The sequence below is a fragment of the Loxodonta africana genome, chromosome 2, assembly GCF_030014295.1.
Source record: "Loxodonta africana isolate mLoxAfr1 chromosome 2, mLoxAfr1.hap2, whole genome shotgun sequence".
NCBI classification, from domain to species: domain Eukaryota; kingdom Metazoa; phylum Chordata; class Mammalia; order Proboscidea; family Elephantidae; genus Loxodonta; species Loxodonta africana.
This window is the reverse complement of record NC_087343.1, coordinates 228,945,793-228,958,824: the sequence shown is the minus strand read 5'-3', so window position 1 is coordinate 228,958,824 and position 13,032 is coordinate 228,945,793. Positions and strand designations below refer to the sequence as shown.

Below are 13,032 nucleotides of genomic sequence, written 5' to 3'. Positions count from 1 at the left end.
ATTTTAGGAAACGCACAATGAAACGTTTATGAGCAAAGTGGCACCATGTCCACAACATACATTCAAACGGTTCACACAGACAGATAGAGACAGAGAGATAGAGACAGACAGAAAAAGAGAGAGAAAGAAAGAGGGAATGCACAGAAAAATGTTAACATTTGGGGAATCTAGGTGAAAGGATACAGGAATTCTTTGTACTATTCTGTATTTTGAAATTGCAAAAAAAAAAAATTTTTTTTTTTCATAAAAAATGGGCAAAGGATATGAACAGGTACTTCACTAAAGAAGACATTCAGGTAGCTAACAGATACGTGGGGAAATGCTCACGATGATTAGCCATTAGAGAAATACAAATCAAAACAACAATGAGATTTCATCTCACGCCAATAAGGCTGGCATTAATCCAAAAAACACAAAATAATAAACGTTGGAGAGGCTGTGGAGAGACTGGAACACTTATACACTGCTGGCAGGAATGTAAACTGATACAACCACTTTGGAAATTGATTTGGCACTTCCTTAAAAAGCTAGAAATAGAACTACCATATGATCCAACAATCCCACTCCTTGGAATATATCCTAGAGAAACGAACAGATACATCCACACCTCATGTTCACTGCAGCATTGTTTACAATAGCAAAAAGATGGACCCAACCAAGGTACCCATCAACGGACAAAAGGATAAATAAATTACGGTATATTCACACAATGTAATATTACGCATCGATAAAGTACAATGATGAATCCGTAAAACATTTCATAACATGGAGGAATCTGGAAGGCATTACGCTGAGTGAAACTGGTCAGCTGCAAAAGCTGCATGAGACCACTATTATAAAAACTTGAGAAATAGTTTAAACTGAGAAGAAAATATTCTTTGATGGTTATGAGAGTGGGGAAGGCGGGAGGGAGAGGGGTATTCACTAATTAGATAGTAAATAAGAACTACTTTAGGTGAAGGGAAAGACAACACACAATACAGGAGAGGTCAGCACAACTGGACTAAACTAAAAGCAAAGAAGTTTCCTGAATAAACCAAATGCTTCGAAGGTCAGAGTAGCAGCAGCAGGGGTCTAGGGACCATGGTTTCAGGGTATATCTAGGTCAGTTGGCATAATAGAATCTATTAAGAAAACATTCTGAATCCCAGTTTGGACAGTGGCATCTGGGGTCTTAAACACTACCAAACGGCCATCTAAGACGCATCAATTGGTCTCAACCCACCTGAACCAAAGGAGAATGAAGAACACGAAAGACACAAGGTGATTACGAGACCAAGAGACAGAAAGGGCCACGTAAATCAGAGACTACATCAGCCTGAGACCAGTAGAACTAGATGGTGCCCAGCTACAACTGATGACTGCCCTGACAGGGAACACAACAGAGAATCCCTGAAGAAGCAGGAGGGCAGTGGGATGCAGACCTCAAATTCTCGTAAAAAGACCAGACTTAATGGTCTGACTACTAAAGGAACCCGGAGGTCATGGTCTCCAGACCTTCTGTTAGCCCAAGACTGGAACCATTCCTGAAGCCAACTCTTCAGACATCCACTGGACTAGACTCACCCAACCCCCCAGACTATAAGATAGAAAATGCTACTGGTGAGGAGTGAGCTTCTTGGCTCATGTAGACACATCAGACTGTGTGGGCATCTTCTGTCTGGAGGGGAGATGAGAAGGCAGAGGGGGACAGAAGCTGGCTGAATGGACATGGAAATATAGGGTGGAGGGAAGGAGTGTGCTGTCTCATTAGGGGGAACGCAACTAGGAGTATATAGCAAGGCACATATAAATTTTTGTATAAGAAACTGACTTGATTTGTAAACTTTCACTTAAAGCACAATAAAAATTAAAAAAAAAAAAAAAAGATTTATACACACACAAAAAATTTTTTTTCAAAAAGATAACTGACTCACTTTTTTCACTTCCATCGCTTTTTCCATCTCCAAGAGGAGATGATCTTAAATTTTCTTGAGAATCAAAAGGCGTTATAATAAAGTCTTCGACATCTTTCTCCTGTTCAGATAGAGTTTTAAGTGGTCATAAAATAATAATTTATCACACCACAGAGCTCAAGTTGCCAGATGGAAACTTTCTAAGTCCTGAATTTACCACCTCCCCACACAGAACCCACGGGAAAGAATTCAAACTTGCAAGCACATGGAGTTCGTGTGTTTCCAATAATCTATCGGGTTTACCCACGGTTCCTCAAACATATGTTAAAGCAGTAACTAGCAAATATTTCAGGCAAAAAGAATTTACATGAAATGACGATCTATGGATACCTGAGACAACATTACGTATGACCTAAATGCCTTTTTATTTTCTTACTTAAAATACTTCAAATCTTAAGATTACTATGCTAAAAAAAACATAACTCAACAGTAATAAATTGAAATGCTTTTAAAATTAAATAGCAACACACATGGAACCTGTTAAATATGAAATACTACTAAACATAAACATAAAAGCATGTTCTAGACAAAGGGAAATGTTATAGAGAAATGCGGTCTTTATTGTTGTGTGGAGTCAGCGTCAGCGAAGAAGCCAGGTCTCAGGGGAACCCAGTAGGGCCCATCCAACTCACATGTTTCAGAAACTGAAATGACCTAACTTTTCCGATCACATAGGTCTGTTTAGACCAGCAGAGTTAACCTTCCTACATACAGTGTTGACCATAGGTCCTGGGCCATCCCCAAGGGCAAGCTTACTACTCCATCAGTAATGAACCAACAATGCATGGCTGTGACCTGAGGGTCCTCCTGGGAAGCTCCTGCACCTCCAGCCACAGCTGTGATGATGGGAAAGGGCAGGGATAGGGGTTCCTTACCGCAGTCGTCCTCTCTACATGGTGGTGGTCAGTGGAGAGAGGCGTGTCCACAGCAAGAGGATACCCAACCCAGGGCAAGGCCCTCCCCTTGGCTGTGGGCACCGGGTAACAAAGGAGGCCGGAGTCATCCGCCTGGAGCAGTGAGCAACCTGGGCTGCCCAAGCCTGTGGCATCTGAGCAGGGTGTCAGAGGTAGGTTCAGTGGGGGCTCCAAGCTTGAGTCCCTTCTGACGACCTCAGGGGAGCCCCAGGACAGGTCCATTGCCCGTGCTGGGGTCCTGACAGGCTCCACACCCTCAGAGCTGCTCTGCAAACCAGTTTTTAAAGAGAATGGTGAGCCTTGTGGTTCCATTTTTTCTCGAATTGGAACGTTTGATGTTCTGGTTCCTGTCAAAACATCCAGGTGCTCGTTAACTTCCGTGACACCCCATGTGGTTTCCTGGGTATTAGACGTGTCAGCAGGGGTCAATCTGTCAGTCGACTCACTGCTGCAGGAAACACTGCTCAAGCTATTTTCTAGAGCAGGCGTCACGCGTGCCAATGGCTGTGAGTGCGTGGAACCTTCCAGGCCCGTGTCCTGGGTAGTCACAGAATGGACCAGACGAGCCAATCTCTCCTGAAGTTGTTTCACCTGAGTTAACAGGTCTACTTTCTGCAGCCAACCATCTTTCAGCGGTTTTTCCTGACGCTGCAGGTAAAAAAGAACACACACATAGTAAAATAACTGGACTGCAGGTCAGGCTCATGTTTGCCTCCGTGATTCATGACCAACACCTAGGTCCCTCTAAACTTTTCATACTTCCAGTTTATTTAACTCCACAAATTAAACTGACTTCCTAAATTAAAACTGAAAACTCTCTGCTTAAAGGGCAATGATCATATTTCCATCTTAATTTACTTAAGGACGCATGCTATTTTGGTTAGGAAAAAAAAAAAGATAGGAAGGTTCTATACTAGAACAGTGAAAAAACACAAAACTGTGTGGTTTACGTAACAAATCTGGAATTTCCTCTTCAGTGTGTAACTTCTAAGAATTTGGCAACAGCTCATGATGGCGTGAGGGCTGAGTTTTCTCCAAGAACTCAAACAGATGTTCCCATGATGACAGGACGAAGTCTGCTGCACAGAATTTCTGAAACGACTTTTCTCCATGTGGAACACGCCTCACAAGGCGAAGGAATAAACACGTGGAGCCAGCTTCTCCTCTCTGCCAGCCCAGCCCACGGCACACGTGCTTTGGGACCCAGACCAAGTGGACCTGACGCTATTTCCACGGGATGCAGATCATGTGGACAGCAGCCCTGGGGGTCTGGCCGCATACTGCAGCCTCCCCGTGAAGTTCTCATGGCTGGGCGGGGCTGCAAAACTGGAACGAACCATGTCTGAGCAATTCCACAGATTGAAAAATCGGTTTGGTAGCAAATTTGGGAAAACAAGCCAACTAATCATTCTGGGTTTCAGAACATGGACCGGAGCCACGGGCCCATTCTGTGTCGCATAGTTGGGACAGACAACAAGGACAGACCCAGACCACCAGGCAGAGCCCGCAGTCAGAGCACCTGGAGGGTGATGGCATACTCCAATGACAGAGCCATGCCTGCTGACCAGAAAGCAACCTCAAGGAGGGCCACCCACAGTGAAGGGCACCAGCACCACCATGTTGGTCTCATCCCAGTCACCGACATGGCTTCTGCCCTGATGCCAAGGGGGTCAAACACCCTGAATTCATGACTCTGCTTTTTCCTGGAGCAGGAGTAAACACATGTATGAGAAAAACTTAAGGTTCAAAAATATTCCTGAAGTCTTTAAAAAGCAAACAGACATAGGTGATAGAGGCCCTGAGCCTGAGCATGGGAGAGGCCACAGGCAGTTCTGTCCTCACAGGGAAAACCCAGGGCGAACCTGAGCACAGCTAAGTCCTCTTCGTTATGAGGGAAAAGTGACTGGCTGCTCATGGTAAAAGCTGATTCAACCATGGCAAATGTGTGCTTCCTGAAGCGTCTTAAATGACACCTGTAAATTTCAAACCGTGTATAGACAGGCCTCGGGACAGCATTGCACAGCAGTCTGGAGGGGACCTCCCTGTCTACAACCACACCTCCCACTAATGGATGAAGTTTTATAGAATAAACTAGTTTCTCATCAAACAATTAGTACCTTGTCCCGTCGCAGCCGACCACAGCCGTTCTCTCTGCTCAGGCGTACCTCGTCCCTCACCAGGAGGAGCTCAGAAGCCAGCTGCTTCTGGCAGGCAGCCAGCACCGACATCATGTTCTGTTGTTCTAGCAGACCCGCACCTCCTGGAGCCTCACAGCCAGGGGCTGGCTGCCGATGGTCCTTCATGAGGCTCTGTGGTGATGGAGAGAGCAAGAGGGACACACATCAGACACAGAGCTGAGCCTGCCCAGGAACCAGCATGCAGTGGGGCGGGGATAGGGTTGTAGACAGCTGAGGCTGCCCCTCAGACCAAACCACCCATAGGATGCCCAGAAGACAGCACCCATGACACCCCATACTATACTGCCTGCAGAACTCCCGAGACCTGACTGGATGGCTGGGGCTGTCCCAGACCACACCGCCCACAGGAACCTGGTGGTCAGAGGGGCCAGCACTTCTCCACAGGCTGTGGCCATCACACTGCCTTCATCCCAAGCAGACACAGGTCTGAGTATGTGGCACCAGCAAGGGGCTATGGTCCTTGGCAGCCCCTGGCCCCTGAGGCAACTGTCTGACACCAACGACATGGTGCCACCCAGAGGCAGGATGGCAGATGGCACCAGAGTGAGGGTAGCTCACATCTAACTGGCTCACAAAAACCAGTGACACAGGCTTCTGGTTCTGGAAGGAAACTCACCTGAGAGGTCTGACCCTGGGACGCGCATGAAAAGACAGACCAGTGACTGAGAATCAGAGCAGGCAGCGAAGTCTAGAAACAGTAGTCCTGGCAGTACTTACACTTCCCATCTTCCAGAGGACATTCTCACCAGCTAACACACTAAGAGCTGTGGCAGATTAGCGGCACAGACAGCGAGACCCGCCTCGCTGTGCCATGCTGACTGGAGCCATGCACCAGGCTCAGGGCCCAGGACAGCCATGCACCTGGCCAAGGCTCCACATTCACCACCCGCTGAGAGCTCCCCACCGACAACTGCTTCCCATCGCCAGCGGTGAAAAGCAATGCCATGAAAGTTTTTGAAAAGTAGGAAGGTGAGAAAAACTCCAGTCTTCCTAGTAGAACTCTGCCTGCCCCACCCCACTTCCACCACACCCCAGGAAGGAGGAAGCCTACCTGAGGGTCCTGGCCTTGGGGCACTGCGCGCACCAGCCCACTGCCTGCGTCCTGATCCAAATCATCACGAGGCACAGTCTCGACGGCCGCTGCGCCAGTGGGTACCCCACACCCGGCACTGCCCTCCCTGCGGGCCTGGTGCCGATCCAGCTCCCGCTGGCACAGCAAGAACTGTTGGCTCATGGTCTGCAGCTGGTGGTTGAGACGTGTGCACTGCGCCCGCAACACCTGCAGCTCCGGGGGCTCCACGGCCTCAGCCATGGGTTGCCGCTCCAGGGTGCACCGGAACCCAGACACAGCCACCAGTATGGCCTCCAGCTCAGCAAGGCGGGCTGCTCTCTGCTTGCTCAATGCACTGATTTCTAAATCTTTCTCTGAAATCAACGCTTCCTTTTCTCTCAAGGTATCCTCGAACTCCGCCAGGCGGGAGGCCAGTGCCTCCAGTGCTGATTCCTTGAGGGCCACACTGTGCCTCAGCCCGGCCAGCTGGCGGGTGGCGGCTTCCTCGGTGGCCCGTAGGCTCTGCCCCAGCGCCTCCAGGGCCTGGCGGTGCTCCTGCTCCCGCTCCTCCAGCAGCTGGCCCAGGGCTGCCCTGCCCGCCAGCGCCATCTCCAGTTCTGCCTGCAGTGCCTGCACGTGGGGGCCCGACTCTGCTACATCCTCGGCCGCCACCTCGTGGACACCCAGCAGCCCTCGCTCCAGCTCAGTCCGAAGACTTTCAGCTGGACTGTCGCTGATTTCAGGGCCCACAGGTACCCCCGGAGACAGCTCCTTCTGCAGTTTCTCAATGACCTCGTGGAGCTGCTCAATTTCCTCTGCCTTCTCCTTCTGCAACCGAGCTTGGTTCTCCTGCAGGTTTCCAATAATGGATTTCAGCTCCTCCACTTCAGGACTTCTGTTACCCATAGCCTGAGGATAAAGCACGTTTCACAGGCAAAATAAATACATCAACTTCAGAATTTCTCTCCCCAACTTACAGTTCATTCCAAGTTCATATTTATAGAAGGGGAGACACTTTCCAGCCCAGAGAGACACAGGCAGATGTCTCCAGGACCAAACCAACTAGGTGTCTGCTCTGTGACATTCCCAACAAGCGGCCATTAGATATTTGAAAAACACTCCAGACAGCTGTACTCTAACTATTCCAGGCATAAAAAATAGGTCAACAGACTTAATGGTCTGACTGAGACTAGAAGAATCCTGGAGGTCATGGTCCCCAAACCTTCTGGTGGCCCAGGACAGGAAGCATTCCCAAAGACTACTCATCAGACACGGAAGGGACTGGACAATGGGCTGGAGAGAGATGGTGATGAAGAGCGAGCTACTTGTATCAGGTGGACACTTGAGACTATGTTGGCATCTCCTGTCTGGAGGGGAGATGGGAGGGTAGAGAGGGTTAGAAACTGGCAAAAGGGTCACGAAAGGAGAGACTGTAAGAAGGGAGTGGGCTGACTCTTTAGGGGGAGAGTAAATGGGAGTATGTAGTAAGGTGTATATAAGCTTACATGTGACAGACTGACTTGATTTGTAAACTTTCACTTAAAGCACAATAAAAATTACTAAAAAAAGAAAAAGAAAAAAAAATTTGCAGTTCAGGAAAAAAAAAAAAAAAGGTCAAGATGGCCATCTCTGGGGGTAGGCATTGCCATGTTTAGGATCCTGCCATTGAGGAGTCTGCCCTCATGAGAGGCAGAGAAGCAGACTCTAAGATGCTGCTGTCACCTAAACTGATGAGGGGGGTCTGATCTGCCACTTGACGGTGCTCATCTCGTTACTATTTAAATGTTAATTCTCTGATTGTCCCGAAAGGAACATGTAGATTTTAGGTTTCATTTTAACACCTGAATAAGAACAAGGTGAGATCTTGCATTCATCTGAATGTGACAGCCACTGCCTCTCCCCTGTACCCTCCCCAGCGCAGGCCACCACAGCCCAGCACCTCTTACGGGTGCTATCCCATCTGATCCTCGACAGTTTTAAGGTAAGAAATATTATTGCTCTCATTTTAAAGATGAGAAGTTTGAAACTGAGAGATTAAATATCTTACCAAAACCAGAGATATTAAGTGGAAAATCAGAACTGAAATATGTGTCACTATGGCCCTCAACTCCATTTTCTTAGATCACATCACTGGTAGAGACCAAAAAATAAAAAATTCTAGCTGTTTTGTCTTCTAGCTAACAATTTTTTTTTTATGGCCCTCAACTCCATTTTCTTAGATCACATCACTGGTAGAGACCAAAAAATAAAAAATTCTAGCTGTTTTGTCTTCTAGCTAACAATTTGCAACCACTTTGTTATAGTCTAATGTTTGCTTCCTAAAAATTGAGGGTTTAGTCACAACTGGAACTACTTAATAATTACCTTGACTCAACCCTAATAGTACAAGTGATGACAAGAAACCTGATTGGTGTTGGGCTGGAGGTTTGGTTTAGATGATTCCAGCTATGCGCTGTATGCCTGTTTACCGTACAAGGACGCAGTATTGTATTTTTAGTAAAAGAAGTTTTCTAAATGCAGACTAAACACCTTCCTTCATAGGAAGCCTCATTAGCCAAGCTCAGCTTCCTCTGTGAAGTGCAGGGGAAGAAAAGGAAATAAAATGCATACGGAATACATCTAACAAAACAGCATACATCTAATAAAACATATGCTGGATATATATGTTGAAAACAACAAAACACCAGTGAAGGAAGACATAAATAAATGGAGAGCTATATCATGTTCATGGACTGGAAGGCCCGATATTTTATAGACCCAATGCAATCCCAATTAAAATACCAACACAATTTTTTGTAGACACTGCTTTTTCAATTCTAAATACATATATGGAAGGCAAAGGAACTAGAAATAGTGAAAAAATTTCTGGAGAAACAGAATAAGTTAGGGGACTCAGTCTGATTTAAAGACTTACTGTAAAGTTACAGAAAGAGACAATGTGGTATTAGCAAAGAGAACGAAATCTAGACCCATAGAAATGAGTGTTACAGAAAGAGATCCCACAAATAAGGTTAACTGATTTTTGAGAAAGATATAAAGGCAATTCAATGGGGAAATGATAGTCTTTTCGACAAATGGTACCCGAAAAATGGGACGTTCATGTGCCAAAAAATTAATCTCTACCTTTGCCTCATGCCTTATACACAAAAATAAATTTATAGTCTCATAAACCTGAATGTAAAGCAAAACTATGAAACGTTTAACAGAAAACACAGGGTTAGACAGAGTTCCTACATATAACCCTAAATGCATGTGTTAAAAAAATTTTTTTTAATTCATATATCCAAGAAAGATTTGTGCTCAGAATATGTAAAGAATTCTCAAGACTCAACAGTAAATATTAGCAAAAGATTTGCACAAACACTTCGCCAAAATATGGATGGCAAATAAGCACACAAAAAGATGCTCGAGATCATTAGTTATCAGTGAAATGCAAATTAAAACTAGTAGGAGATACCACCACACACCTATTAAAACCCTCTGGCATCAGATCGATCCTGACTCCCGGCGACCCCAGGTGCTCCAGAGTAGAACTGCTCCACGGGGTTTTCTTGGATGTAACCCTGACAGAAGCCGTTCACCAGCCCTTTCTTCTGCAGCACCACTGGGTGGGTTCAAACCACCAACCTCCAGGTTAGCAGATGATCGCAAGCTGCTTTCATCACCAGAGACCAATACATCTATTAGAACGGCTAAAACTAAAAAGGCTGACCATCCCAAGTGCTGATGAGGGTGTGGTTAACTAGAACTCTCAGATGTTGTTAGTGGGAGTGTAAACTGGAAGGGCTACTTTGGCAAACAGTTCAGCAGTTTATTTGAAAGTTAAAAGTGGACTTACACATGAACCAGCCATTCTACTCCTAGGTACCTCACAACAGCTCTATTTGTAACTTCCAAAAACTAGAGACAACCCAAATGGCCCCCATGTGCGAGCGGATAAACAAACTGTGCTATAGCTACAATATACTGTTCAGTAATAGAAGAACTGAATTATTAATTTACACAGCAGCATGCATAAATCTCAAATGCTTATGCTAAGTGACTTTTTACAGCATTCTAGAAAAGGCAAAACTATAAGGCTGAAGAACAGATTGGTGGTTGTCAGTGGTTGTGGGTTGTCTTAGTTATCTAGTGCTGCTGTAACAGAAATACCACAAAGGGATGGCGTCAACAAACAGAAATTTATTCTCTCAGAGTCTAGGAGGCTGGTAGCCCAAATTCAGGGCATCAGCTCCAGCGGAAGGCTTTCTCTGTCAGTTCTTGGGGAAGGTCCTTGTCATCAATCTTCCCCTGGTCTAGGAGCTTCTCAGCACAAAGGACGCGCACCACTCCCAGTGCTTCTTTCTTGGTGGCGTGAAGTCCCTCTCCTCTCTGCTTGCTTCTCTCTTTTGTATCTCCAAAGAGACTGGCTCAAGACACAACCTGTCTTAGTCACTTAGTGCTGCTATAACAAAAATATCGCAAGTGGATGGCTTCAACAAACAGAAGTTTATTCTCTCAGCCTAGTAGGCTAGAAGTCTAAATTCAGGGCATCAGCTCCAAGGGAAGTCTTTCACCTTCTGTCAACTCTGGTGGAAGGTCCTAGTCATCAATCCTCCCCTGGTCTAGGAGCTCTTCAGCACAGGGACCCCAGGTCCAAAGGACATGTGCTTCTGGCTCTTTTTGCTTGGTGGTAATGAGTTCCCCATGTCTCTCTGCTCACTTCTCTCTTTCATATCTCAAAAGAGATTAAGACACGACCCAATCTTGTAGATTGAGTGCTGCCTGATTAACAAAACTGCCACTAATTCCACCTCATTAACATCACAGAGGTAGGGTTTACAACACACAGCAGAATCACATCAGATGACAAAATGGTGGACAATCACACAATACTGGGAAGCATGGCCTAGCCCAATTGACACATTTTGTGCAAGGGACACAATTCAAAGCATGATACAACCTAATCCTGTAGACTGAGTCCTGCCTCATTAACATAACTGCCTCTAATCCTGCCTCATTAACATCATAGAAGCTAGAATGTACAAGACATAGGATAATCACATCAGATCACAAATGATGGACAACTACAAAATACTGGGAATCATGGCCTAGCCAAACTGACACACATTTTTGGGGGACAGAATTCAATCCGTAACAGGAGTGGCAAAAGGGAAAGTTTTTGAGTGATGGAACCATTCTGTATCTTGATTCTGTACTTGTCAAGACTCATAGACTCAAACTCAAAAAGTGATTTAATGTGTGCCAATTCTTTTAAAAACTTATAAAAAAAAATTGTAATTTTTACCTCAAAAAATAAGAAATGTCTAAAGTCAATGACCTAAGGTTCTACCTAAAAAAAAAAACTAAGGTAAGTATTAGAAAACAAATACCAAAAATAACAGGAGAAATCAAAGAAACAGAAATAAAGAAAAAACTAACACCACCAACACCAACGCCAGGAGTCAGGGCTGACCTGACAACTAATGACAACAAAAATTCTGAACAAAACCTTTGGTAATGTCTTCATAAAACTCTCTATCCTTAACGAAACTAAAATGTTTTGCTTATCACATAAGCTATTTTTAATATTTGTGAATTACTAACATATAAAATTATACTCACATGGCAAATTCTAGAGCACTAAAGACAAACAACAGATATAACCTCCCTTAAAAAATCAGTCACCAGTTTTGGCTCTTCTGAAAATTTAACAGTTAACACTCATCAAAAGACTTCACCAAAGACTAAAAAGAGAACCTACAGACTGGGGAAAAAAAACTTGGCTGTGACAAATTCAACAAAGGTCTAATCTCTAAAATCTGTAAGAAAAATTCAAAACCTCTAAAACAAAAAGACGAATAATACTATTAAAAAATGGGAAAAGGATATGAACAGACACTTCACCAAAGAAGACATTCAGGCGGCTAACAGACAGACAAGGAAATGGTCGCCATCCCTAGCCATTAAAAAAAAAAAAAAAAATGCAAATCAAAACTACAATGAGATACCATCTCGCCCCCGCCCCCGACATTACTGGCACAAATCAAAAAAACAGAAAATAACAAATGCTGGAGAGGCTGTGGGGAGACTGGAACTCTTATGCACTGCTGGTGGGAATGCAATATGGTACAATCATTTTGGAAAATGATATGGTGCTTCGTTAAAAAGCTAGAAATACCACATGATCAGCAATCCCACTCCTAAGGAATATATCCTAGAGTAATAAGGGCCATCACACGAATAGACATATGCACAGTCATGTTCATTGCAGCATTACTCACAATAGCAAAAAGATGGACACAACCTAGGTGCCCATCAACAGAGAAATGGATAGACAAACTATGGTGCATACACACAATGGAATAGTAAAAAACAATGATGAATCTGGGAAACATCTGACAACACAGATGACTCTGGAGGGCACTATGCTGAGTGAAATAAGTTAATCACAAAAGGACAAATACTGTATGAGACCACTGTTATAAAAACTCATGAAAAGGTGTACTCACAAAAAGATACAGTCTTTGATGGTTACAAGGGAGGGAAGCGGTGGGAGGGGAAAACACTAAATAGACAGTAGGTAAGTCATAACTTTGGTGAAGGGTAAGATAGTACACAAGACTGGGGAAGTCAGCACAACTTAACCAAGGCAAAGTCACAGAAGCTTCACAGACACATCCAAACTCCCTGAGGGACCGAATTACTGGGCTAAGGGCTGGGGATCACGGTCTTGGGGAAAATCTAGCTCAACTGGCATAACAATTCATAAAGAAAATGTTCTACATTCTACTCTGGTGAGTAGCATCTGGGGTCTTAAAAGCCTGTAAGCGGCCATCTAAGATATTCCACTGGCCTCACCCCATCTGAAGCAAGAAAAGAATGAAGAAAACCAAAGACACAAGGGAAAGATTAGTCCAAAAGTACAGCTACCA

At 44.8% G+C, this 13,032-nt stretch overlaps 1 protein-coding gene across 3 annotated transcripts in view; it reads right to left on the bottom strand.

Annotated features, from left to right (window-relative positions):
• Nucleotides 1-13,032, bottom strand: part of PCNT (pericentrin) — a 147,037-nt gene that overhangs the window by 59,189 nt on the left and 74,816 nt on the right. For all 3 annotated transcript variants that reach the window (XM_064279604.1, XM_064279605.1, XM_064279606.1), the window contains 4 exons: nucleotides 6,119-7,027; nucleotides 4,987-5,178; nucleotides 2,831-3,517; nucleotides 1,917-2,016 (listed from right to left, as the gene is read on the bottom strand). In XM_064279604.1, coding sequence (XP_064135674.1) covers nucleotides 1,917-2,016; nucleotides 2,831-3,517; nucleotides 4,987-5,178; nucleotides 6,119-7,027 — 1,888 coding nt within the window. The remainder of the gene's footprint in view (nucleotides 1-1,916; nucleotides 2,017-2,830; nucleotides 3,518-4,986; nucleotides 5,179-6,118; nucleotides 7,028-13,032) is intronic.